This window comes from Mytilus galloprovincialis, chromosome 3, assembly GCF_965363235.1.
Source record: "Mytilus galloprovincialis chromosome 3, xbMytGall1.hap1.1, whole genome shotgun sequence".
NCBI lineage: Eukaryota > Metazoa > Mollusca > Bivalvia > Mytilida > Mytilidae > Mytilus > Mytilus galloprovincialis.
This window is the reverse complement of record NC_134840.1, coordinates 10,222,941-10,250,395: the sequence shown is the minus strand read 5'-3', so window position 1 is coordinate 10,250,395 and position 27,455 is coordinate 10,222,941. Positions and strand designations below refer to the sequence as shown.

Below are 27,455 nucleotides of genomic sequence, written 5' to 3'. Positions count from 1 at the left end.
TCCATTAAGACTATTTGCATTCTGTAACTACAAACCTTCTTTTGAAATGTTGAGTTTTAGACATTCTAATTCTACAAATTTAAAAATATTAAGATTAAAACCTAAAATTAACTCCTGTCATCAATTGTAAATATGTTTTCAAATAACAATCTATTTCTATAGCATGACATGTTTTAATGAAACAACCAAAAGATTATTATTGATAATGATTTCTGTGACATAGCTGTAAATAACTTGTGTATAATCATTGTAGTCATACTAATCAGAGAAAAAGATACCAGTCAGTCCAGAGGCTACGGATTTGTAACTTTTGAAAACCCACTTGATGCTGAAGATGCAGTGAAAGATTTAGATAAAAAGGTAAATATTGAATAACTATTGCCAATGAGACAACTATTCAAGTCGTCTAAATGAACCAGATAAACACCTGATAATTACTGAATTTACAATATATAGCTGTCCCATTTTAACACACATGGTGCCCAGAAAAGTCACTGAAAATAGAAAAAAGATATAATTTTTTTAGTTCAATTCAAAACAAGCCTTGAATATAGTAGGTTAGTTATTTATTAATCAACAGGAAGTAAACGGGAAAGTGATTCACGTGGAGCAAGCAGTAAAACCAAAAAGTGAACGTGAACGAATTAGACGAAGAAGTCCAGACACAAGAATGAGAAACGGAGATGACAGAAGAGGAAGTTCAGACAGGAGAGGTGGTGGAAGTTTCAGAGGTTACAGCAGAGGTGGAGGAATAGGAGATAGACGTAACAGCTTTGAAAAAAGAGGTGGATTTTCAGCCAGACGTGGAGCTGGTGGAAGTAGCCGTCGTGGTGGATTTGGAGATCGGAGAGGATTCTCTGGAATGAGTGATAGACGAGGTGGAGGTGGTGGAGGTTTCAGAGGAAGTAGAGGCAGCAGCAGAGGCGGTGGTAGTTCAATGAGGTCTTTATTAATATTTAGATATAATCTAATATGTTAAAATAGAAAATTTCGTAATCAAAATCAAAGCCATGATTACACATTTGGTAAACAAGTTGATGTTAAGTGTTATTAAACATGGATAATTGGTAACACCATTGACTCGAAAAAAAATATGATTTTATGAGACAATTATGCAGTCTGGGGCAAAATAAATACCTTTCACAGATGTGATTACATCTCGACAACAAAAAAATAACAAAAGATAACTGATGCTAAGTTTCCGGACTTTAATATGTGACAGGGTAAATAAGTAGTTGGGTGTCATCTGCCTTGAATTATTTTTAACAGTGGACTCACAAAATGTACAAAAAAAGATTGCTCAATATATGATTGCACAATAAATATCTGTATAGGAAAATCATTTTACTTGATCGTAACAATACAGATAAACAATGGTATACCATTGCTTTTTTCATCTGTCTGTTCATAATCAACATGTTGAACAATTGCTTAAGGTTCCACTAAAGTCAAAATATAGGACACTTTATAAACATCCAAACTTTGCCTGTATTTTTCCACCTATAATGAATAAAGTCATAAACTATGAGAACATATGTTCATTTAAACATACTTTACATATACACACTGTGTAAATTGTAAATAAACTTGAAATTGTTATGTTGTGGCCAAACCGGTTCTTGGGGTGAACACTAAATTTTCAAAAAAATCTGCAGGCCTGCAAGACGACTTAATTTGCTTAAAATTGGTATGGACGAATACTATTACATGTAATGCAGGGCAAGCGCATGTTGATTTTTTATAAAATGTATTGATTTTCGAGTTTCAGTTAATTTCATGTATCTAAGTGAACGAATATCGAAGGTACAATACAGAAATTGGACAAATATGCCATTAAAACATATGTATGTGACAAATTAGCATGAGCTTGCCCTGCATTATATGTAACAGTATTCGTCCATACCAATTTTAAGCAAATTAAGTCGTCTTGCAGGCCTGCAGATTTTTTTGAAAATTTAGTGTTCACCCCAAGAACCGGTTTGGCCACAACATAACAATTTCAAGTTTATTTACAATTTACACAGTGTGTATATGTAAAGTATGTTTAAATGAACATATGTTCTTATAATTTATGACTTTATTCATTATAGGTTGAAAAATACAGGCAAAGTTTAGATGTTAATGAAGTGTCCTATATTTTGACTTTAGTGGAACCTTAAAAACACTTTAACCAATTTGCTTGACCTCACTAGGTTTTTAGAAATTTCTGAGTAATGGAACTTTATTCTTTGAAAACATGAGAGGTGTATCATGCAATCATGGTGCATATTCATATCTATTGCTTCTAACTTCCTGTTAAGCAAAACCTTATAGCAAGATATTATTTGTGAGCAGTTAGCTTACAGTTTCTACTCTTGACTCAAATACTGAAAGACCATTAAAATTTTTGATTTAGCAAATTATAGCATTGCCTTATTTCTTTTCAGACGAGACAGATCACCAATAAGAAGAGACTTTGATCCCCCGCCAAGAAGAAGTAAGTTATTAGAAAATATTACACAACATAATTATAAATCAGTGGCAGATTCAGAACTTTTTATTGCACTGACTGACCTTAAAAAAAGGGATTCCCTGTATAATCATCCAAATGTTTCCCATAAAAGAAGGGGGGCACCTAGATCCCAGTGTTTTCCATTCGGCATTTAAGCTGGGTGTGCCGACCACCTTTCAATTTTAGAAGGTGGTCTGCTTTTTTTCAAATTCAAATTCCAGGTTTTTTTTTTCGGTTCCGTACTGTTAAAATTTAAATACTAATTGCGCCTTGCTGATTTGTTTTCATTGACAAAGATGGTGTCCAATCATCAAATTTCAATGTTTTCATTTATCAATCGGGGAAAAAGAAAGGCAGATGACGATGATGATAAAGAAAATACCAGACCAAATAAGTTAAATAAAATTGATAGTAATGTTGAAGTTGTGGAAATTGAACAAAAGTCAACCAAACAACGAAAAAGAAACTCAAAAGATATGGGTCTAATGAAGATGAATTTGATTATAAGGAAGCACTTAAAATCTGGGGAAATTTAAAAAAAGAGACATATTTTGATAAATAATATCAAAAAGTGTGGACAAAGAAACAAAGAACTTAAGTCTGTTGTTGTTAAATCCATGCTGATGCATTAATTTGTAAATGAAATGACTACTTCTATTTATGTTTGTACAACTCCATTAAATGTCAATATTATACTAATCTTTATTTTTGTGACCCCTACGTGCACCCACAGTAAAAAAAAAACAAAAACGGTTGGACATTTTAAAAAAACCCACCCGGTTGCAAGTGATTTTTTTTAAACACCCACCTTACCTTAGTGAAAAAAGGAAAACACTGGATCCACATATGCAAATATGCTAATGCAAAAAAAGAAAATTAGTAGAATGTTTATAATCGAAATATTAATTTGAGTTTGTAATTATTATACCTAGGGCTTTTCTAGAATTAATTGTAAGGAAAGGGGGGAGGACGTCGCTTTTCTTAAAATTTGATGGGTGGTGGTTATTTAAGACAAATTGCTTGAACATTTAAATGAAATATCCAATTTAAAATGTATGCATGCTGGGGTCAGATAAAAAATACCTTCTTTCCCCCATACATTTGATGGAATGGGCATTGAGGTCTTAATTTGCTTTACAAAATGTAAATAATGAGAACCTACAATAACTTAAACCTGTTAAAACATTATTGATTTAAGTGATATTCATTAGATTTAGAAAAGCTTGTTTTTTCTTTAGAATGAGATATAAATATAATCACAAAGAAAATTGCACTTATACAATGTTGTCAATTTTTCTTGCAAAGATTTTAACAGGGAAATACGATCTTTAATCAATCAATCTGAACAGGAAAACTTTTTACAACAAAGAAATAATGACATGAAATATTGATATTGATTCTTTTTTAAGGTGAAAGTGACAGATTTGGAGGCCCACCACGTTCTAGAGACTATAACCAATCCCCTCCAAGGGACTACAACAGAGGTCCACCAGTAGACAGGTATGTCCACATTCATAGTCAAAACACAATCTTAGTTCTAATAAACCACATATCTTTATTTGGATTTCAGCAACAGTCATAAGCAGCAGTTTTTATACGCCTGTTTATGGGACGTATTATGGTAATCCGTTGTCTATCCGTCGTCAACATGTCAGACATAAAATTAAAAACGCTTTAACCACTTTGCATAATACTTTGGTGAATTGTTTATATCTATTGACCTGAGGTCCCTTTAGTTTTTAATAAATTTTAAATATTATGTTTTTAAGTTGTGGGGTTTTTCATTTAAAAAAGTTTTTTTTTACAGTTTTCAGACAATTACTCATAAATTCTTTCAGCAGTTCTCATGAAACTTTGGTTTATTGTTTAAATCTTTTGACGAATTTCTGATATCACATTGAGGAAGTATTGAATTTTATTCTATGAAAATGCGACCGGCGTATCATGCGCTCATGGGGCAGCTGTTTATTCACCGATGTCCATATAGATAAATCCATTCAGAACATACAAATCAAGATAAAAAACAAAAACTGAGGGAATCCAATGAAATTCACATCACCATGAAGAGTGCCCATGCAACCCTTCCTTTGTAATGGTTACAGCAAGGGTCATTTAAGCGACCTTATAGTTCCCATGGCAGGGTATATGTATCGTGATTTGTAGACCAAGCATGATCTTGCAGCTTGTAATTCGTCCTATCCAGGAAACACAGAGATCAACAAGATAGCAGGTAGGTCAATGTCCATAGTAGACACCACAAAGGATACATATACACTAAAATGTATAAACTTTAAATCAACAAAATGCACGATTTAACCAATTATAATTAAATCAGGAAAGATCATTATTTAATATGTATATACATGAATATATATGTATATTGTCTGTTTCAGTGTAATGCATGGTTTGCTTTTGTTTTATGTTTTGCAGTCGCATGCCCCCTAGTAGAAGTGCCTCAACAAGAGATTACCCCAGTCGTGATTATCCCCCACAGTCTAGAGCCTATACTCCTCCACCTCCTTCTAGGGACTATGGGTCAAGAGACTATGATCGAGGTCCTCCTTCGAGGGACAGAGGCCCACCATCCAGGTATGATATTCAAGTTTTTTAAATTTACATCATGGGATTAGTTGAATTTTTTTTCAATTCACCACACATCATCCTTTTATTTTAAACACCCATTTTATATTTCCCTGTAACAAAACCTTAGAGATTAAAAAAGCATTGAACAATATTTCTAATTAACTCAACAGCCTGAATCTGATCTGTTGATAAAAAATTGAAATGCATTATAGCGGTAAATTTCAATGGCACAACCTGTTATGAAATGTTGATATTTTCATTGTAAATGTTATTCAAATTCCCATACAATCATTCATTCTTTTTGTCTTTAAAGTATTTCTCAAAAGTCTCTTGTAGTACTCACAATCTGCATGTGTTTTTTTATTTGTTGCTTTTATTGGACATTTAATATGTATATATATCGTTTAAGATCTGTTACACTTTTTTGTTCAGCTAATTGACTGTATTGTGTGAGACTTTTCACTGCTAATTAACTTCCTGTTAACCAAATACTTAAAATGGGACAATCATTTGAAGATTTATTTGTCATTTTAGTTATTGAATTTTTTTTTTCCTGTAGAAAAGCTCATCTTTTTTCAAGTAAAAGCTTTATCCCTGTTGTGTCATCTGCCACCCTTTGCCAGACATTACATTAGGCTAAATTTACAATGGTCTTTTTTGAAAAGTTAATGAAGGATGAAGTAAATTGTCTTACTATGATTTTTGTCGAGCCAGCAACTTTAGTTGCAGAAAGCTCGACGTAGGGATAGTGATCCGGCGGCGGCGGCTACGGCGGATGTGTTAGCTCACTTCTGAAAAGCTTTATATTTTAGAAGGTGGAAGACCTGGATGCTTCATACTTTGAGTATAGATGCCTCATTTGCGAAGTTTCGGTCAGTCACATGTCCAATGTCCTTGACCTCATATTTATGGTTCAGTGACTACTTGAACTTTTTTTGTAATGTTAAATTCTCTCTTATTATAAGTAATAGGATAACTATATTTGGCATGTGCGTACTTTGCAAGGTCGTCATGCCCGTCAGACAGTTTTCACTTGACCTCAACCTCGTTTCATGGATCAGTGAACAATGTTAAGTTTTGGTGGTCAAGTCCATATCTTGGATACTCTAAGCAATAGGTCTAGTATATTTGGTGTATGGAAGGACTGTAAGGTGTACATGCCCAACTGGCAGATGTCATCTGACCTTGACCTCATTTTCATGGTTCTGTGGTTATAACCGTTATAGTTAAGTTTTGTGTTTTGGTCTGTTTTTCTTATGCTGTATACAATAGGTCTACTATATTTGATGTATGGAATGATTGTAAGGTGTACATTTCTAAAATTCTAGCGGGCAGGTGTTATCTGACCTTGACATCATTTTCATGGTTCAATGGTCAAAGTTAAGTTTTTGAGTTTTGGTCTTTTTATACGACCGCAAAAATTTTAATTTTTCGTCGTATATTGCTATCACGTTGGCGTCGCCGTCGTCCGAATACTTTTAGTTTTCGCACTCTAACTTTAGTAAAAGTTAGTTAAGTAAATGGAAATCTATGAAATTTTGACACAAGGTTTATGACCACAAAAGGAAGGTTGGGATTGAGTTTGGGAGTTTTGGTTCCAACAGTTTAGGAATTAGGGGCCAAAAAAGGGCCCAAATAAGCATTATTCTTGGTTTTCGCACAATAACTTTAGTATTAGTAAATAGAAATCAATGAAATTTAAACACAAGGTTTATGACCACAAAAGGAAGATTGGGATTGATTTTGGGAGTTTTGGTCCCAACAGTTTAGGAATAAGGGGCCCAAAGGGTCCAAAATTGAACTTTGTGCGATTTCATCAAAAATTGAATAATTGGGGTTCTTTGATATGCCGAATCTAACTATGTATGTAGATTCTTAATTTTTGGTCCCGTTTTCAAATTGGTCTACATTAAGGTCCAAAGGGTCCAAAATTAAACTTAGTTTGATTTTGACAAAAATTGAATCCTTGGGGTTCTTTGATATGCTGAATTTAAAAATGTACTTAGATTTTTAATTATTGGCCTAGTTTTCAAGTTGGTCCAAATGGGGGTCCAAAATTAAACTTTGTTTGATTTCATCAAAAATTGAATAAATGGGTTCTTTGATATGCCAAATCTAACTGTGTATGTAGATTCTTAATTTTTGGTCCAGTTTTCAAATTGGTCTACATTAAGGTCCAAAGAGTCCAAAATTAAACTAAGTTTGATTTTAACAAAAATTAAATTATTGGGCTTATTTGATATGCTTTATCTAAACATGTACTTTGATTTTTGATTATTGGCCTAGTTTTCAAGTTGGTCCAAATCAGGATTCCATATCAAGTATTGTGCAATAGCAAGAAATTTTCAATTGCACAGTATTGCACAATAGCAAGAAATATCTAATTGCACAATATTGTGCAATAGCAATTAATTTTCAATTGGAGTTATCTTAAAGTTTCTTTGTATAGAATAGTAGTTGATAATATATGTTGGAAATTTGCCAGACATGACTATGATGTCATTTTCTATTTTTATTTGCCAATAACTTTATGTAAATAACTTCATTGGAAATTTGCCAATATAAAATGTTGCTGATGAAGCTTTTTTTCCTTATCTTATCTAAAATGTTTTTAGATAATGTATGTTGGACATTTGCCAGACATGACTATGATGTCATTTTCTATTTTTATTTGCCAATAACTTTATGTAAATAACTTCATTGGAAATTTGCCAATATAAAATGTTGCTGATGAAGTTTTTTTTCCTTATCTTATCTAAAATGTTTTTAGATAATGTATGTTGGACATTTGCCAGACAAGACTATGATGTCATTTTCTATTTTTATTTGCCAATAACTTTATGTAAATAACTTCATTGGAAATTTGCCAATATAAAATGTTGCTGATGAAGTTTTTTTTTCCTTATCTAAAATATTTTTAGCTTAAAAGTTGTGTCCATACTTGTTCTCATTTCAGATTTTAAATATTCAACAGCATAGTGAATTGCTCAAAGGCAAAAAAAATTTTAAGTTTATTAGACCACATTCATTCTGTGTCAGAAACCTATGCTGTGTCAACTATTTAATTTTAGATTTAAATAAGTTTGAAGAAGAAATCTTTAATTGATTTGTAAAATCTTGACATTTGTTTTGTGTAAAAAACCCATATAATGTCAAAAATTTGATCACAATCCAAATTCAGAGCTGTATCACGCTTAAATGTTTTGTCCATACCTGCCCCAACTGTTCAGGGATCGACCTCTGCGGTCGTATAAAGCTGCGCCCTGCGGAGCACCTGGTTTTCTAATACTATATGCAATAAATCAACTATATTTGGTGTATAGAAATATTTTATGGTCTATATGTCAGTTGCTCAGGTTTTATTTGACCTTGACCTCATTTTCACTGTTCATTGCTCAGTGTTAAGATTTTCTGTTTTTCTTAAACTATATTTGTTGTATGGAAGAATTGTTAGCTGTACATGTCTGCCTGGCATGGTTCATCTTACCTTGACCTCATTTTCATGGTTTATTGGTCAATGTTTAGTTTTCTTGGTTAATGTTAAGTTTATGTGACAGTTGTGATAAAGCTTTATATTCAGGACTATCAACATAATAATGATTAGTAAAGAAGGTGAAACATTTCAGCATGTGCACTCTTGTATATAAGACTTATAATTCTTTTCACATCTGGCCTTGGGGTCATAAAACTTTCAAGTCTGTTTTTGGGATAGGATTGCTTTCAAGCAATCTGTAGACTTATACCAGTGGCTCAGGTCTATGCCCTCACGTCAACCGTTTTATTCTAAACACTAAGGAACATCTTAGATTTGTATGATTGTCTTGCTTTAAAAAGTAGAAGCAAACAAAGGGATTGAACTTAAACAACTTTCCTATTATGTTCTTTTCATAATCTTCATGTTTGATATTTCCCTAGACTTATATGCCTGTTTTTAACAACACGGAAAATCAGATTTGAGCAGTATTTATATTAAGTGTTTTTATAATTTAAGAAACACGTCAGAGGGAATTCCCAAGTTTTGATAAAAATGCTAAAGTTCTCTGAATTCGGATAAATCTATTTCTGTCATATAAGAACTGAAGTGGAATTTTCCTATATCACGGCCGACACTCGGCTAACCGAGAGATTGGTCGGTTAATCTATATTGAGTATGCGGCTATATGGGGTCTGTTAATCGGGTTGGTTATACGTCTGTTAAGAGTAAAACGCTTAATTTAATGTTAAACTCTATTAAATATACAGATTTTTGGCATGTTATAAGAAGCAAATCAAAAAAAGAAAAGTGTCTGACAAAATGATATCTATCATAGAACATTTTGCACTTGTAAAAACATTTTTTAGTCTGCGCAGTTTTCAGTAAAACTAAAAGGCGTCGCGCAAGTATGTAGTATTTATGCTTATACGCATAGCAATTTTTTTAATAAAAGGCGAAACAAACAAATTTAAATATCACTTAAAGGACAAAAAATAGTACTGTGGTTCTAAAAAATAAATTGACATTAGTAAATATTTCATAATTGTAAAATAACGTGAATAATACCACGTTTTAGTGAAAATTATGGGAATAAAGTCTGTTAATGGGTTGGACAATTAAAATTGTGTCAGTTAAGTGTTATTTAGCCACGACAATAATTTTGCTACCTTTATATTTTCCCCTTGAAAAATTTAAGAATGAGATGTTCCTGAGTAAACAAAAATGACAATACGGTGCCACAAGAGCATTTTTATGTTGACTTTCTTTGCATTTTATTGAAGGGTGTGTCACTTCAATATAGCGTGATATGGATTGGCCTATGGAATATGCATGAATTTTTTATTGACGTTTTCAATCAGCCTTAATTTTTGTGTCTGTTCGAAGTAGCACGTTCTCAATTCCGACTGAAAGTGTCTTTCTAATACAACACAGGGTACATATAACGTATTCTCGTTCACATATGAACATGATATTTGTCACTGGATGTTAAACCCTAATTCGTCAGCATCATCCAATTGGTTCTTTTCTTCTATTACTTAATCATATGTTGTTTACAAAAGTAAACGGAAAGGAGCGAATGCAGCTACATTTGGTTATTTCAAGTTTCAGTTCATTTTATTCCGTTTAGCTCCGTTCTAAATAAGTGCAGAGGAGAACTACAATTGTCTATGTTGGCCGGTGAAGCCCATTTCGCGTTTTCGCGATTTCGCCTTTCATATTCTATAGGGCGAAAACGCTAAATCGCGAAAAGTCGAAAACGAGAAATCGGTTTCGCGTTTTCGACTTCGCAATTTCACGTTTTCGACTTCGCAATTTCGCGTTTTCGCCATATAGAATTTGTAAGGCGAAAACGCTAAAGCACTAAAACGCAAAATGGCATTAACCTGCCACCATAGTTGTCCGCATGTAAACTTCTAAAATTTGTCACCAATATAAGTACATCGCAATCCGTTACTGTTTCAACAACCATCGGTGTTTCATGTGTGTATTCTTAAACAAGTATTATTTTTCTCTCGTTTTTAGCAATGTATCACCCTCTACTGTCTGTATATATTATTCTATAGTCTGCGTTTCCATCCAGATTCTCGTGTATACCATGAGCGTCCGGATTGGAGGTATTGTTTATTTCTGTATTCTTTAAATTGTTATGTCATTGTTTTCTATACATTTTATTTATCTTACTCATTATTCTTTCTATATTTTTCATATTTTGTCATCCCAATATATTTTACTTACTGATGTTTAGTTACATTACGACGTTTATCTCTGATTTATATACTGGTTACCAATGAAGTTGACAAATTTGTGTCATTCATGACAATTAAACAGAATCAACATGATATATGCGATCATTCTTGGATGAAATTAATATTACTTTAATATTACACTTTTTGAAACCATTTTTATCAATTTTCAATTTCATGTGTTGTTTCCGTATATATATGTTATGTTTCATTGCTCATGTGTTGTTTTCGTATATTTTAGCCGCTCGTCTTGAGCCTACTTATTTGATCCGATAACACCCCATATAGCAATAAAATTATACTTTTATTGCCATTCATAACTCTTAACAGACCAATTAACAGACCGGGTTTTATACATCTGACCCATTAACAGACCAGGTTTTAAATAAAGATTGATTTATGTCACCAAAATACAGATTTTCGTGTAGATTTTTCACACAATGATATCAATATGGTTAACGAACATAATGCCTTTGTTTTTTCGATGTTCAAAATATTGAATGCAAGTAAATTTAACCAATGTGTCATTTTGTGTACATTTTATGTGTGTAAAATGTGTATAAATTTATTGATGAGTAACACGCCTTTTCATATTTATAGATCGTACATCGAAGCTAGAAAAATAATAATTACACCACTGAATTCAGTACATTGAATTGTTTTGTTAGACATGAATACTTTTTATGATGAAAATATATTTAGAAAGTTATACAATGAAACATGCTGAACTTTCAATGATTTTCTCGATAACACCTGATTAACAGACTTTAGCCAACCCGATTAACAGACCAACCGCCGATATAGCCGCATACTCAATATAGATTAACCGACCAATATCTCGGTTAGCCGAGTGTCGGCCGTGTATATGTCACCGTTATGAAACTGATATTTGATATTGTGCTTCAATAAAGAAATAGAGAACCATCTAGGTCATTTAATTAACATTTAACCCTTTAACCCCCAATCCCGCCTGTAGGCGTGATGGCGACAACCATTATTTGATGGCCCGTATGACCCTCCATACTTTTTTTGAACTGCCCCAACTGAACTGTCATGATAGCAGGGACTTCAACCAAGCAGTTCATGGTCCATCAACTCTTCTCAGATGTCTGTTCATGAAAATTTGGCACTTTGAAAGCCGTTTAAGAGTTCAAAATCAGAAAATCATGAAAAGTAGCCAAAATCAGGTGGGGGTGGGCATTTTTTGATGGCCACTACGTAACTGGAAGTGACTGTTGGTAAAAACTATTATCATATATGCATGCATAGGTGGTATAGGAACACAATGAGGTATAATATGGCCAATAGGAATCTAGTCTGTAAAATCTAGGTCACCGTTTTGTCAAAAATCCATAAAAACGGACATTTTGGCAGACCTGACTTGACAATAATAATTCCCAAGCAAGACACTGAAGTCCAATATACTCCCAGCTAGCATGAATGGACTACTGTAACTATAGGGTAATACTTGAATGACAAAAAAACACAGTCTTGTCAGTGTTCACCTCTCAAGGTCGTTTTGAAATCGGAAAATAGACGGAAAATTACCATTTTTCACTGGGGGTGGGTTCAAACCCACGAGAAAATATTCTACCTCCCACCCCACCCCCCACCCATGCCATCCGCCCCCAAATCCCAATAAGTAGTTTAATAGATGAGCATCAGTTACAGCATCAGGAGTTTGCTCATTTGCATATAATTTGCATATGTTTGCAAATTTTCGAAAATGCCTGATTTTCCAAAAAAATGTCTTGGGGGCGAATGAGTTAATACACGTTCTCCCTCCAGGGTTTGTTTAGGTAATTGTGGGCATGCATATAATTTTCCTGACTTCAAGGGGTATTAGATTGAATGGTTGCTCTGGATTCCCCACTCAATTGATTAATTTAAACTCATGGGATCTTTTCTATGTATGTTTGCTATTGAGGGTTATTGTTGTTTTAATTTTAAATCATATGCATCATTTAAATTAAAATAAATGTAGTCCACATCGCAGAGCTTTAACTACAACACCCCTTCAGGCAAAATGGAGTCTTCTTCCATGTTATCGTTTCGAGTTATAATAATTGTTTTTAACAGCTTGGTCCCTTTGATCTGAAACAATTAAATATAGCAATACACTATTATAACCAAAACATGATTAAGAGTTATTCAACACAAAATAAAATGTTGACAGAATCCCACTTTATTTAGAAAGGATTTTTTTTTAACAATACACTATCCAAAACATGATTAAGATTTATTCAACACAAAAAAAATATGCTGTCTCACTTTATTTTTAAACAATGACAACAAATATAAGAATACTCTTGCCAAAACTTGATTACAAAGCTATAGTTATTAAACACAAAACCAATTAAAATTGGATGCGAACATGTAGGGGGCGAAAGTGAAAGGGGGCGAACATGAGTGGGTGCAAACGTAAATGGGCGTGAACGGACCCGGATTCATACGAAAAGACGGAAGTGAAATACCTTCTTGTGACTGCTGTGGGAAGTAAACTTGGAATTGATAGTACAAAAATAAAACACAATAGGCCTAAGTACATTGTTCATACACGTGTATCCGGGATTGGCTATTTTGTAACTATTCAGATTACGTAAATTACATTTTTCATGTGCAGTTGTCTTGAATTAGTTTTGAAAATAATATTATCCAGCTATATGTATACATATGTCAATGAAAACAATGGCAATCGTATCTCTCAGAGCAATCTGCTCTTTGATTTGTACTCATACTCCAAAATCCAGCAGCACTCTTATACTTTGATTAATTGACAGAGTTAATAAACATTCACAAAATCCTGATTTCTACCAAGATTGAAGCTATTTTTCAAAATACACTTTTAATTACTTTTTTTTAAATGTATTTGTATAGGAGAAATGTTTATGTGAGATTTTGTTCTTTCATTATGTATGTTTTGGAAATAGATTATTTACATTATAGCAGAGACTATGGACCACCAAGCAGAGAATTCAATGGTGCACCAAGCAGAAGCAGCTTTGGATCAAGGGACCCTATAAGTTCAATGTCTAGAGATGACTTCCCCAGCAGCAGGGACACATACAGTAGGGATCCTCCAGCGCGAGACTACCCAGTGTCCAGGTATGTACCTGGTTCTTCTAGGGACTCCTTGGGACTTCGTGACAGTTATGGAGGCAGTGCTATGGTCCGTGATTTATCACCAGCTAGGTAAGTGTGGATTTGGTGTGGCATGGATGATAATCAGTATAACCATTGTATTGTAATCCCAGTCTGTACCTAGTTATACTCTATCTATAGTAACTAATGCACTTAACTCTCTCCCAGCCATTAATTGTCTTAATAGTAGTATTTGTGGTGGTATCATTAACACTTTTTCATGTATCAGTGGCTTTCTAGTGATTTTCAGTGAATGACATAAAATCACAACTTTTAAGATAAAGACAATTTTTGAAAATAAAATCCATTTGTCTGAAGCAATACTACACCTATGGTAGACCAATGATATTGATATTTTGTATCACCATCCATGTGTCTTACTTTTAAGCACAGTGAACCTGTAGAATTGTAGGTTTACCCAAACAAGAGGAGGGAACTCCCATTTGCCTTTTCTGTGCACCCTTTTTCTGTCCTTGTGATTCTTTACATTTTCTTTCTTTCTGGAGGAAAACAAATACCATCCAATATAAAATAACTTATTTGAATTACTGAAAAAGAATTATCTATCCTATTTACTGTAAATCATCAAAAAAAAGCAGTTGCATATAAAATAATGATTAACCTTTATTGAACTTATTTAAAACATACAAATTACAAAGTTGAATTCTAAAATCCAAAATGGGCCAAAAGATGATTTGGAATATGAATATATAAACATTCTGTGTTAAGATAGCAAAAATTGTTCACAAAAAAAAAATGCTAGAAGTGCTGTGAATGCTTGATGCTACTGCCTACATATTTAAAGTAAGTAAACCATGCAGTATTATGTTAAAGTTAGTCATTCCAAATAAATACTAATCATTTATTATTATTTTTTAATCTGATTTAGGTTATAACTATCACTACATACTGCTCTCCCTGTGTCAAATCTGTTTCACTATACAACAATAATCTTGTTTGTAGCACTAATTATCTAACCTTAATAGATATGTTTTCTTTCTTGGAATGTACGGTAAAGAGATGTTGGATTTTGGTCAAATACAAACTTTTACATGGTTCCTGGCATTGGTGCAAACATGTAATTAGTTGAAACACATTTTTAATTCAACTCTCTCATAATCAGATTTAGTAGGTAAACAAAAGTTACATATAATGAAAATACAATGAATACAGTACAGAATTTACTCCCGAACTACAGCAAAATGATCAGTAATTGAAGATCTGATACAAAATGAATATGGTTCAAATCATCAATAACCCTATGATAGATCTTATTGCTAAGACATTAGATTTTTGTAACCACAGTCCGAGTTTAGCCACCAGTCCAATGGTCCTGGCATGTAAAATCAGCCGCAGACTTGTCAAATTTGTTGCTCAAAAGTCTGACTGGGCTTGTTGATTTTTCAGTAGTTGGTACTCTCTTTGCGTTTAGTGATACCCTTGTGGCGAGTAGCTCTTCTGTGGCGATTTTGAATAAAGGCATCAAAAAGATCATTACAAAAACATTTTTCCTGCAAAATCTATACAGTTATCCTTGACTTCTTTTTAAACAGGGACCCCAAAGATATATCATGTTACAGGTTTTCTGATTGGCTAGATGACAGTTCTATGAAAAACTTAAACCAATCAAACTGTGTTTTATAGTTAGACAAATTTACTTTCACTTTCCTTTTGGCAATGTAAAATATGTTTTGAAGATTGGAGCAAGAGTAGATTTCTTATAAACTGTAAATAAAAAAACCTAACTATGATTATAATGAATATTTAAATGAACAGCATCAATGGAAAAATAGATGCTAATTGTTAATTCAGTTTTTAAATGAAAAGTAAACAACATAATCTTTGTTGTACATTGCTAATTAATACAGCTTTTAAATCATTTTGAATAATATGAACTTAGGAAGGAAAAGGACAGCAAACTATCAGAACAATATTTGTTTTTCTCATAGCAAAAATATTGAAAAATGCAATGATTAAGGTAACAGTAGCAACTTTGGAGCTATTTCTAAAAATGTTTAATACACACAATAATGTCTGAATAAGATGGCAAGTTATAGATTTTAGACACTCGCCAAGCTGGCAAGTGGGATTTCAATTTGCGAGTTGAAATGAAAATCTGCTCGCCAATTTGGAGAATTCCAAAAAAAAAAGGTTTCACAAACTGAATGTATTACGATGAATACTGGTTCCAGACATTATATTAAATGACAACTCATTGGTTTTCTTCCCCCATAACTTATATATCTCTGACAAAATGTTTCTTCTGCAATGTACTGGCGGAGCTCGTCTGGGGCAGCTGTTTAAGCCCCCTAACAATGAAAATGTAAGGAATAGAAAGTAGGACGCTACATGGTTGCGTCAGTTCCTCTCCAGTTGGTTAGAAGGTAGGCCGTGATTGATGTATGATGAGATAAAAAACAAAATGTTCTGTTGATGGAGCACAGAACATAAATTTAAAGAGAATAAAATGATTATAATACGTTTTAATTTTTTCTCCAATTGTCAATCTAATTCCTATATAATTCATCTTTAAAACATGACACTCAAGACTCTCCAACAAGACCTATATCAAAGCTCTCAGAATGCAGGATTTTGCATCTAATTTTTTTTAATTTTTCTGCGTGTGGCAAGGCATTATGTTTGTTTTCCTTGATTCCCAATCATATAGACGCTTCAATGCAAAAATGCCTCTATTTAAAACGCTTGTTGACTACAGCATCAGAAAGGTATCACAAAAAAACCAACTCTCGTTGACTACGGCATCAGATGGATATCACCAAAAAGCAACATAGCAAAAAAAAAAATTTGGACAAGAATGGCCAATAAATTTTTTCAAGTCGCTGTGATTTTACCGGGTCGGTCAGGGGAGGGGAAACAAACAATATTTTATTTTTGGCCTAGCTTGCTGTTTGGTGTGAGCCAAGACTCTGTGTTTAAGGCCATACCTTGACCTGCAATGGTTTACTTTTGATATTTGTTACTGGGATGGAGAGTTGTCTCACTGGTACTCATACCACATCTTCCTATATCTATATATATATATAAGTGAAATGAAGAATACATTTATAGGCCAGGCAATTATAATGTAGATAGGATTGAGGGTCTAGTTTTGATATATTATTGCCACATTGTAGAGACTTTGGTAGCAGTAGAGGCCCACCAGCTAGAACTTATGATGATAGAGGTGCACCCCCAAGAGACAGAGGACCTCCACCAAGGGATTATGACTCCTACAGAGGTTAGTTTCAAATAAGTTGTTCAAAACATGTAATTTATACACTCATGAAATTTACACGATTTCAAATAATATCTTGGTTATTAGATTTGAAAAGATGAACATGGAATCATGGCATGGTCTACATGTTTGTCAAAGAGTGTTCACCTGACCTTGACCTCATTCGGTGTATGAAATGATTGTGACATGTACAAATCTGCCTGGCATTATTCAGCCAAACTTCAACCTCAATATCAAGTTTTCTTTGTGGTGCATGTTTTACAAACTACAAGTAACAAATCAAATATAACTGGTATATGGAATGATTGCAAGGTTTTCATGTTTGTGTTTGACATTGTTAGAGTTATATAATATTATCTGCAGAATAAATTAGAATTTCAACACAAAATTTCAATCATGATCAGTCAAACAGAAAAGACATCTCAGCATTTCTACTCAAGTTTTCTTTGTGGGGCATGTTTTACATACTACAAGTAACAAATCAAGTATAACTGGTATTTGGAATGGTTGCAAGGTTTTCATGTTTGTCTTTGACATTGTTAGATTTTCCTACACTATTAAAGTCATAAGAAACCTCAAATAAAAAAAAAAAAAAAATGATGCATATGTTTTTTATAACTCAATGGATAGTTTTCATTATAAAACTTATGTACATATACTTTTTTCTGAAGAAAATTCTTTAATTTATTCATATTTAGAAGAAGTTTACTTTATTTTGATTGCTTTCTTCCAGGAAGCAATTCCCCCGACATATTTTCCGTATGCAAAGTGACCTCAGTGTGACCCATCTCGTAAAAATCCGGTGATCACAATACGCATGGATGTCCTTAAAATAGACAATTATCTGAATTTACATGTTAAATACGTGCTCAATTTCCATGCTTTTTTGTTGATTTTTTGTCGATGTTGACAAACAGGTGACAATCGTTAAACTTCGGCTTCAAAATACGAACTTTAATTATCTGCCATATTTTAACAACAACACTGACCGATTGAAAAAAAATGACGATTATACGAAATTTACACGAAAAAAAAATGATAAATTCGTGCTCAGAAGACTTAAAAGTTTATGATGTTTGTATGTATTGGTTCAAGAATTGGAAGATTCAAGAACATTATTTTTCACCGGTCACTCGTTTCTTTTGACTTTAATACAAAATTCAATCATGATCAGTCAAGTAGGAAAGACATCTCTGCATTTCCACTTATGTGTTGGCTTATGTATTGTTATTCTGATTTCAGATAGTGGACGATCAAGTGGTCCACCTCCAAGCAGATTTAATGGACCAGGTAATGTTTGTCAGACTGTCAGAACTCTGGTTTCACCTTATTTTCATTATCTTAAATTTGAATCAGACATTTCACAAACAAATGCTTCAAAATTGTCAGTTTACTAACAACATGTAAAAACGAATGTTTCTACAATTCAATGATACACCCAAAAACCTGTTTAAATAATTTGATTTACTGATGTCAAATAGTTAAAACCCATATCAACTCCAAGGCAACACAAATATCTGTCTTCTGTTTCATTTTGATATGACAACAATGTCTAATGGTTAAAAACTCTACCTTTGTTTTTACCCTGAATGTGTATTGTCTGTACTAAATTTTGTGACTATGGAATCTTAAACAAACATGGTAGCAATTGAGACATCAAACATTTTTCTCACTCTGACAGATATTTCCCATGAAACTATCAAACCCCCTTTAACTTTGATAATTTAACTTTCTATCATAACAGATAGTGGACGATCAAGTGGTCCTCCCCCTAGTAGAAGTGGCCCACCACCAAGTAGAAATGGACCTCCCCAAGGAAGGTTTAGCAGCCTTGGTATGTATCTTACTCCCTGTCCACTGTCATTTCTCAATTTCCTTTTGAGCTTTTTGTAGATTATTTAATTGTTGCATTTTGAATCTTTTTTTTGTGGTAAAATCCCATATACAGAAGTGTAAAGTATCTGCTCATGCTGCTATTCCATTTTTCCTTTTTTATAATTTTTGGTCAAGAACTTCTAAATAATGAGTTGTTATATGTGTCAGCCATGTTCAAATCAGCTTGGCAGCCAGTTCCTGTTATAATTGTTTATAAAGATTCTAGGCCGACTTTGGCAAAACAATGAGATAAAAAATCCAAGAAAATTGGTACCCACAAAAAGATTGAATTCATAGTGTACCAATTTTCATCAAGATCTGAAAACAACTGTGTGTTGTATAATTCTTTGAATTTTATGTTCTTTTAATGCTCAGAAAAGCTTTTTTTCTTATTTTATACTAAAAAGTAGGAAACTGACATATTATTTTTTATATAGATCAACTGGAATCAGAAGTATAAGAGTTTCAAAGGGAAAAATTATGAAATTTTGACTTTAACTTTTGGGGATTTTAAGTAATTTCATGCTGAAATCTGAAAGAAAACAAGTATAAGACTTTTCAAATTTGTGGTTAAAGAAATAGCAGAGGTTTTTTTTTAGGTTCTAGGCCTAGGATAACAGTATATTAATACCCATGACTTTATAGTTATATAAGGATATAAACCTGTTTTAATTGACTTTCTAGGGCATTTAATTACAGACTAGTGCTGGTTAAAAGTCTTGTTTTTATTCTGTTTAGGAACATGTACCAGTATATTAGTGCATAGATTAAAAGCCATAATAAAAAAAACATTGCTTTATTCCCCTCCAACTTTTAACAATTATAATTAGTCCTAGGCAGTCACATTTTAATTTTATACATTGTGTTTTTGTCGAGCCTTCGACTTAAGTCGAAAAAGCGAGACTAAGCGATCCTACATTCCGTCGGCGGCGGCGTCCACAAATATTCACTCTGTGGTTAAAGTTTTTGAAATTTTAATAACTTTCTTAAACTATACTGAATTTCTACCAAACTTGGATAGAAACTTGTTTATGATCATAAAAAAGTATCCAGAAGTAAATTTTGTAAAAATAAAATTCCATTTTTTCCGTATTTTACTTATAAATGGACTTAGTTTTTCTGCGAAGAAACGAAACATTACATTCACTCTGTGGTTAAAGTTTTTAAAATTTTAATAAAATTCATAAACTATCCTTGATTTGTACCAAACTTTGACAGAAGCTTGTTTATGATCATAAGATAGTATCAAGAAGAAAATTTTGTAAAAATAAATTTCACTTTTCCGTATTTTACTTATAAATGGACTTAGTTTTTCTGCGAGGAAACATAACATTCACTCTGTGGTTAAAGTTTTTAAAATTTTAATAACTTTCATAAACTATCCTCGATTTGTAATAAACTTGGACAGAAGCTTGTTTATGATCATAAGATAGTATCAAGAAGAAAATTTTGTAAAAATAAATTTCCACTTTTCCATATTTTACTTATAAATGGACTTAGTTTTTTTGCCAGAAACAAAACATTCACTCTGTGGTTTAAGTTTTTGAAATTTTTATAATGTTCTTAAACTATCCTGGATTTCTACCAAACTTAGACAAAAGCTTGTTTCTGATCATAAGATATTATTCAGAAGTAAATTTTGTAAAAAAAAAATTCACTTTTTCCGTATTTTACTTATAAATGGACTTAGTTTTTCTTCCAGTTAACATTACATACAGTCTGCAGTTAAAGTTTATAAAACATTTATTAGATTCATAAACTATCCTGGATTTTTTTCCAAAGTTGGAAGCTTCTTTCAATCAAAAGACAGTATCGAGAGGGAAATTTTTATTGATGTTTTTCCTCATTTTTGTTGAGTCTGCGATTAACAGCAAAAGTAGGCGAGACACTGGGTTCCGTGGAACCCTTACGAATTTTTTAATGGGATAAGTTGTAAGTTGAATTCAGATGATCAATTACCTATTTACATGTTGTGCAGGGATGAGCATTTCTTTTATTATGGTTTGATAACTTTTAAATGTTTAGATTTCATTTATGTTTTCTGTAATGGTAAGTACATTGAAAATTAACAGTGAAGGTTAACATTATTGAAAGGGAAAGATGTGAAATAACAATAAGGACATAGCAATAATGGTAAGCAATTCAAATATGAAATCAAATGGAAATAAACATGGACATTTTGAATCAATGGATGAAGAAAGGAATGATGGATAAATACTGAACAAAAATAATTACTGATAAGTGGACAATGGATGTGATGGATTAAAAGGATAATCTATATAACCAACATGGAATACTAAATGAAACCTATATATTCCACACACTTCATGGAAAAGGCTGCTTTATAATGAAAATCTTACTACTTTGGAATGGAATTTATTTATCTGTCTGGATAACTTGGAAGAATGGCATATATCATCATCGTAAAATTAACAGAGGACATAACTGAAGCATTTCACTTGCATTTATTTGGAAACAAAATATTTTGCATTTGAACAGAGTTGCATCTGCAATACTAGGAAGTATATTTGCGAGGAAATAATGAAATAATAAAACTGAAGGAACATATCATAGATATATGCGATTAATGGAATGGATATAAAATATATGTTCAGCTGACACGAAATGAGTTATTGGACTATTGAGGAAAGGATATCACGGAACTTGTCATTGCTAGGAAAATAGTGGAATTAATAGCCGCCTCGTCTCTTGGTCTTTTCAATCTTAAACTTAGAAATTATATCAGTTAATCTAATATTTATTGAAAATATCATGTATAATTTTTAAAATACATAATGCCTAATTGCAAATTTATTTGATTAAATCTTCCCAAAATTGATAAAATAAGTTGCCCAAAAGCATATAATATAAAATTAATGGAATGTCATAAGAAAAAATGTGAAATAAAACTGATTAGAAATAGCACAATGTTGAGAAAATATATTGTTATTCAACTTTCAGGTAAATGTTTTTAATGAATTCTAAAGATTTGCATATTGTGACTGTTCAACCAGATGTCTCTATAAATTTTAAGACTATAATAAGATTCATGCCTTCACCATGTATGTGAATTCCTCTATGAAAAAGTTTTAGTTGAATTAAATAATTATAAATCTGAGGACATCAAAATAGAAAAAAAATTAATGTTAGTTTTCTTTGATTATTATTCCTTTAAATGTTTCAATTAAGAATTAAGAATTAAATTTTAAACATTTCTTTGTTATGTAGAAATGAAATTGAGGTAACCAGTCTGACAATAATCTGCAAAGGAAATATAATTAGGAAATAAGGATTTCCTTTTAATGTTTTGACTAAAATTAATCAAACCTCCTGTCTATGTATTTGAATTGATATATGGAAACTTTTGTTAAAAGAATTTCATATTGTAATTCAATTATTTAAAAATTTGAGTGAAGTTTTTTGAATAGAAGTTATTTATGATCTTGCCAAAGCAAGTGTTTTTACATCCATATGAGAAAATTTGTCAACAGGGTTGTTGAAATGCTTTATTAAAAATAAAAATTAAAAGTATGGAATTAAAAGATGAAGACTTGATGCATAGCTAATAAGTACATAATTTCAGGTCAGCGTTTTATCAACAGAATACAAATTTAGGACGATCTCAACAAGTCTACTTTAATATGCTGGTAACAAAGTGCTTCTTGCAGGTTCATCACATGTGCATTAAATGTATAGCCAGTTTCGATTAGTGAGCGTTGGATAGATCAGGCAAGTCATTATCTTTCATTCAAACTGAAATAACAATTATTTTTTACAATCTGCAAATTTTAGGTTCTTCAAGAGAGACTTCAAATATTTCAAGACCATCAAGAGGTCCTCCTAGGGGACCTCCAAGTCCAAGGGGACCACCACCTAGGGAAGATAGAAGTAGAGACAGAGAAGGCTTTAGTGCTGGAAGTCGAAGACCTGCTCCGTCTGATAGCAGAGGACCGCCTGTTAAAAGAGCTAGGCCTGGAGGCCCACCAAGAGGAGGTGGACCTCCTTTTAGACGATAAGTTTTACAAACTTTTAAAAAGTCAGTCATTTTGTAAAAAGCTTCATGTCAACATCGGGATAGAAAACAGTTTGGACCGTAACCATTTTATGCTTTTATGTACAACTTTAACATTTTATATTCAATCTAACTGTTGTCGACCCTGATCATGTTTGTGAATAGACAAAAATAAATAAATTGGGATTTACAGATAATAATATATATTTTATTCTACTAGGCCAAGAATTAAGTGTTATGCAAGTAAAATTTCATCACTGAAATGTGCAGTGTATGTGATACCAAATCACTGTCAATGCATGATATAAATGACAATATCGTTTAGTCATAACTAGTAGTGCAGTGGTAATAACTTTAATTAAAATAGCTTAGATCAACTACACAAAATAATATAATAGTTACTAGTAGGGTTGTCAAGATGTGCTGGCCATGACATTCTGTGACAAACTGCATATTGCAACTTACAAAGTGATAAGCATTCCACATGCAATCATGCTGGACATATTGAAGAACTTGCACCGTGATCTCAATTTCTGTTACAACCAAGCACAAAACTTCAGGGCATCTTATTGATGCATGAAAAACATGAAAAAAAGATATATTATTTGATACAAATGTCGAAGAAAGAATTCCTCAGACTTGAGTCCCAAATGGACAAGAAAGTTATCATTTCCTGTGCATTTATAGGTTCTTTATACCTTAAAAGATCTGTGCTTTTGTCTTCGGTTTTATCTAGAGTTCAGGACAGGAGTCTCATTTTATTCTTTGCACATTATCCAAATTCGTGTTGGTTTTGGTTGGAATAAGGTGAGAAAAGATTATGTTCCTGTCTATGAATAACATAATATAATGGTAAAATGCCTACTCTGTGTTGGTAAACACATTCAAGAGCAATTATTTACAAGCTCTGAACAGTGGAAATAAAATAAAATCTTGGAAGAGATGCACAACAATTAAGAAATCTGTTTAGTGAAGTTGAAATTATGAGAATACCTTAGAGCTTAAAGTAATATCAGAATATCATTTGACAAGCCTGTCACTAGAATGTACACATCAGAATATTATCCTGTTTAGTATACAAAAGAACTTAACCAGAATGTTATTCTGATTGATATACACCAAGACCTGTTTCAGAATCTTAATTCAGTTTAATATACACCCAAGAACTGTTTCAGAATGGTGTTCTTGCATAATATAAACAAGAACCCGTTTCAGAATCTTATTTAGATTAATATACACAAGAACAGTTTAATGTATATTTGAAAACTCATTTCATCTAATATACGCCAAGAATGAATTTAGAATCTTATTCTGTTAACCACATCTGATTCAATACGTACTTATAATCTTAATGTAGATAATAAACATCGGAGACGGAACAGTCGTTGCTTGTAATATCCAACAGTAATAGCATTGTAAACCAACATCAGTATTGAATTGCAAAATCAATTAACTGTCTTGTTTCTTTGGACATCTATTCTTTGAATTCATCAGCACAACCAAAAGAACAAACAACAGAGGAAAGAACTACGATCAACCTATAAAACATCTGCTTTAGACAAGTGAAAGTCAACTATTGAAAAGTTTTTATCCTCAAACACAATGATGTCAATAAGTTAATTTGCATCAATTCAGCTGTAACAAGAAGCCACAGAAAGGGCAAAATCTCTGAGCTACCAGGCTAATAATTTGGTATTCAGGACACGTTTTTTCAACATCAGACTCAGCCATATTACAAGTGGAGGGAGAAGTGGTGATTTTATACAAGGAAAACATACTTCTATTAATATATAGATTGAAGAAGTAAATTTAATTTGGTGTTTGATTAAAAAATGGGAAGATGTGTACTATCAAGAGAAAAGTATTTGTGAAGACTGGAGGCACATATAAAGTTAAATCTACAAATCCATACATCGTATTCTTCATTATGTTTTACATCAAAGAAAAAGCGATCATTCTTTTACTACTCAAATTGTAATGATCAGATGAGTTACTGTATTGTCGTGGTATTGCTTAGCCATGTAAATGATTTGATTTTTGAAAAGAATGATAAACTTTTTTAAATAAAGGCAACAGTTGTATACCGCTGTTCAAAAGTCATAAAGTGCGAGAAAACAAATCCTGGTTACAAACTCAAACCTAGGGAAACACATCAACAATAAGAGGAATACAACTGAACAACAGATACTTAAGTGCAACAAAATCATACGATAATGCAACAAACATAGAAAGGAACTTGTTGAAAATAACTGCCATCTTCTTGACTTGGTACAGGTCATTTCAAGAATAATCAAGTTTTTTTTCCTAGAAGACAAAAAAGTAGCCCCAGATTATTGCTTGAACTGAATGTTGAAATTTTAATTACGACTCTATCTGTTACACATAAACAAAGACATCTTAGGAGATTTTTAGGACATTGTGTCAAAAAGTGCACAAGAAAAAACACTTCAAATATTTTGACAAATGTGTCCCGGTCTCTGAAAGTGATACCAAGTATTGGTGTTTTTTTTTTACTCTGACAAAAAAAGTCACATGTTCATTTTAAAACCAAAGATAACAGTTTTCACTTGTCAGTTTTATCTACAATTATGTCTGTTGATTCAATGAAAGCAATATAGTTTACATGCTGAGAATGAAAGAAACCTATTTGAAAATTCGTGGAGACTGTTTTATGCTGTTGAAAAAGTAAAATATTAATGTTCAGTGGAAAGGAAAAGTACAACTATTTACACCTGCTTATTTTGGAATGGAAATGATATTGAATTTAGAATTTTTACTTCATAGCTGGACTACAAGTGTGCATCTGATATGAAGGAATGTATCTATAGATTAAATATTTGATACCAAGGAAAGGTACAGACTGCAACTAACACCATGCTAAGAACTATAAAGATGTTTTCACTTGAACAATTTTCTTGGCAAGAAATTCTTAGTTCAATGATTTATAATCTCACAAAAAATAACATGAGTGAAATATGAAACAGCTTCGAAATCTTGAAAGTTATGTTTGACTTTAAATGATTGATATCAACTATTTTTGCTGAGGCTAGGATGGCCTATAGCTCATTAATACTAGTGTTAATTCATTAATTGAAAAACCAGAAGGCAATCAAAGACTTCAATAAAGGCAACAGTAGTAAACCGTTGTTCACAAGTAAAAAAAATCGATTGAAAAAAAACTAATCCGGTTTACAAACTAAATCGAGGGATACATCAACTAAAGAGGAAAAGAAAGAAACAACAGAAACATTGAAGTGTGCCAAAAACAAAAGGACAATTCAACACATGCAACATACATAGAAACAAACTATTAGATAACAAAGTTTAAAAAGTGTTGATAACGTGTTAAAACAATGATCTTAGCTATACAATACAACACTCAAAGCACAATATGGAGCTCTTGACATGGTCTTCAAAATGAGCATCCACAAACTCGTATGTCCAATAATTGAATTGTGTTACAGCTTTATTTTAAGCAAGTTTAAAAGTCCCCTTATTCATGTCAAAGTAAAGTAGTTAGACGTTGTTTTCAAGCTAATAAGCAATAAAAAGAAGGTTCTATTGGATGCTCCAGAAGGTATGCAAATTCTGCTCTTCATATTGTACCATTTGAGTAAGATGTGACCATCTAAATTGTTAGTTAATTGCAAGCAGCAAGAGAGTACTTGAAAGGATAGGGAATCGAATACATTTATTCCACTGTTATGATTAGGGCAAAATATTCACTGTTTGAAGTACAGAGAGTTGTTACAGATTTACACCCATGATTTATATTCATTCAAGACTTATGACATCAGCCAAAGATTATTCTGAAGAAGTGATTAAAGTCAGAAGTATCTGAAAAGTGGACTATTTAGAAAAAAGAAAAAGATAACAAAGGATGAAAAAAATTAGTTTTTGATGGTATAAGATCATGGATATGCTGGAAAAGATTCCAAAAATAATATTGTGCCTCCAATTCGAGGGTTATGGATATCTGAAGGATCTGAAGTTTCTAAAGTTATTAAATGGTATAATCTTTGGTTGTTATTACCAACTTTTGACGATGGATTATAGAATTTTTAAACCAGTCACCTACTTTGTGGAAGGACATCCATGGAATTGTTCAAATAAAATCAACTGACAGAAGGAAAATCGTAGTATATAAATGGTGCAATTTGGGGAGATATTTTTAAATGATTTTTTGTGTATAGAAAACATAAATAAAGGCAACAGTAGTATACCGCTGTTCGAAAGTCATAATTAGTTTATTTCCCCCCAAAAATGTATCTATTGAAAGCCTGATTAATACTATTCGAGTTGCTTTATCATGACCAAGTACCAGGATGTCATACCAAAGATAGGGTAACCTGTCTATAAATTATATAATCCAGAGTTAAAAGTCAGTTATATGAAAATAG

At 32.3% G+C, this 27,455-nt stretch overlaps 1 protein-coding gene across 8 annotated transcripts in view; it reads left to right on the top strand.

Moving 5' to 3' along the window:
* Nucleotides 1-27,455, top strand: part of LOC143067161 (RNA-binding motif protein, X chromosome-like) — a 38,974-nt gene that overhangs the window by 5,439 nt on the left and 6,080 nt on the right. For 4 of the 8 annotated variants that reach the window (XM_076240242.1, XM_076240244.1, XM_076240248.1 and 1 more), the window contains 10 exons: nt 254-360; nt 581-942; nt 2,427-2,476; nt 3,901-3,991; nt 4,922-5,080; nt 13,739-13,984; nt 17,068-17,171; nt 18,411-18,458; nt 18,913-19,002; nt 22,836-23,255. In XM_076240242.1, the coding sequence (XP_076096357.1) occupies nt 254-360; nt 581-942; nt 2,427-2,476; nt 3,901-3,991; nt 4,922-5,080; nt 13,739-13,984; nt 17,068-17,171; nt 18,411-18,458; nt 18,913-19,002; nt 22,836-23,059 (1,481 nt within the window). In that variant the 3' untranslated portion in view covers nt 23,060-23,255. Of the gene's footprint in view, nt 1-253; nt 361-580; nt 943-2,426; nt 2,477-3,900; nt 3,992-4,921; nt 5,081-13,738; nt 13,985-17,067; nt 17,172-18,410; nt 18,459-18,912; nt 19,003-22,835; nt 23,256-27,455 lie in introns of those variants that run through there. The other 4 variants (XM_076240245.1, XR_012975864.1, XM_076240247.1 and 1 more) reach the window with 4 other exon arrangements.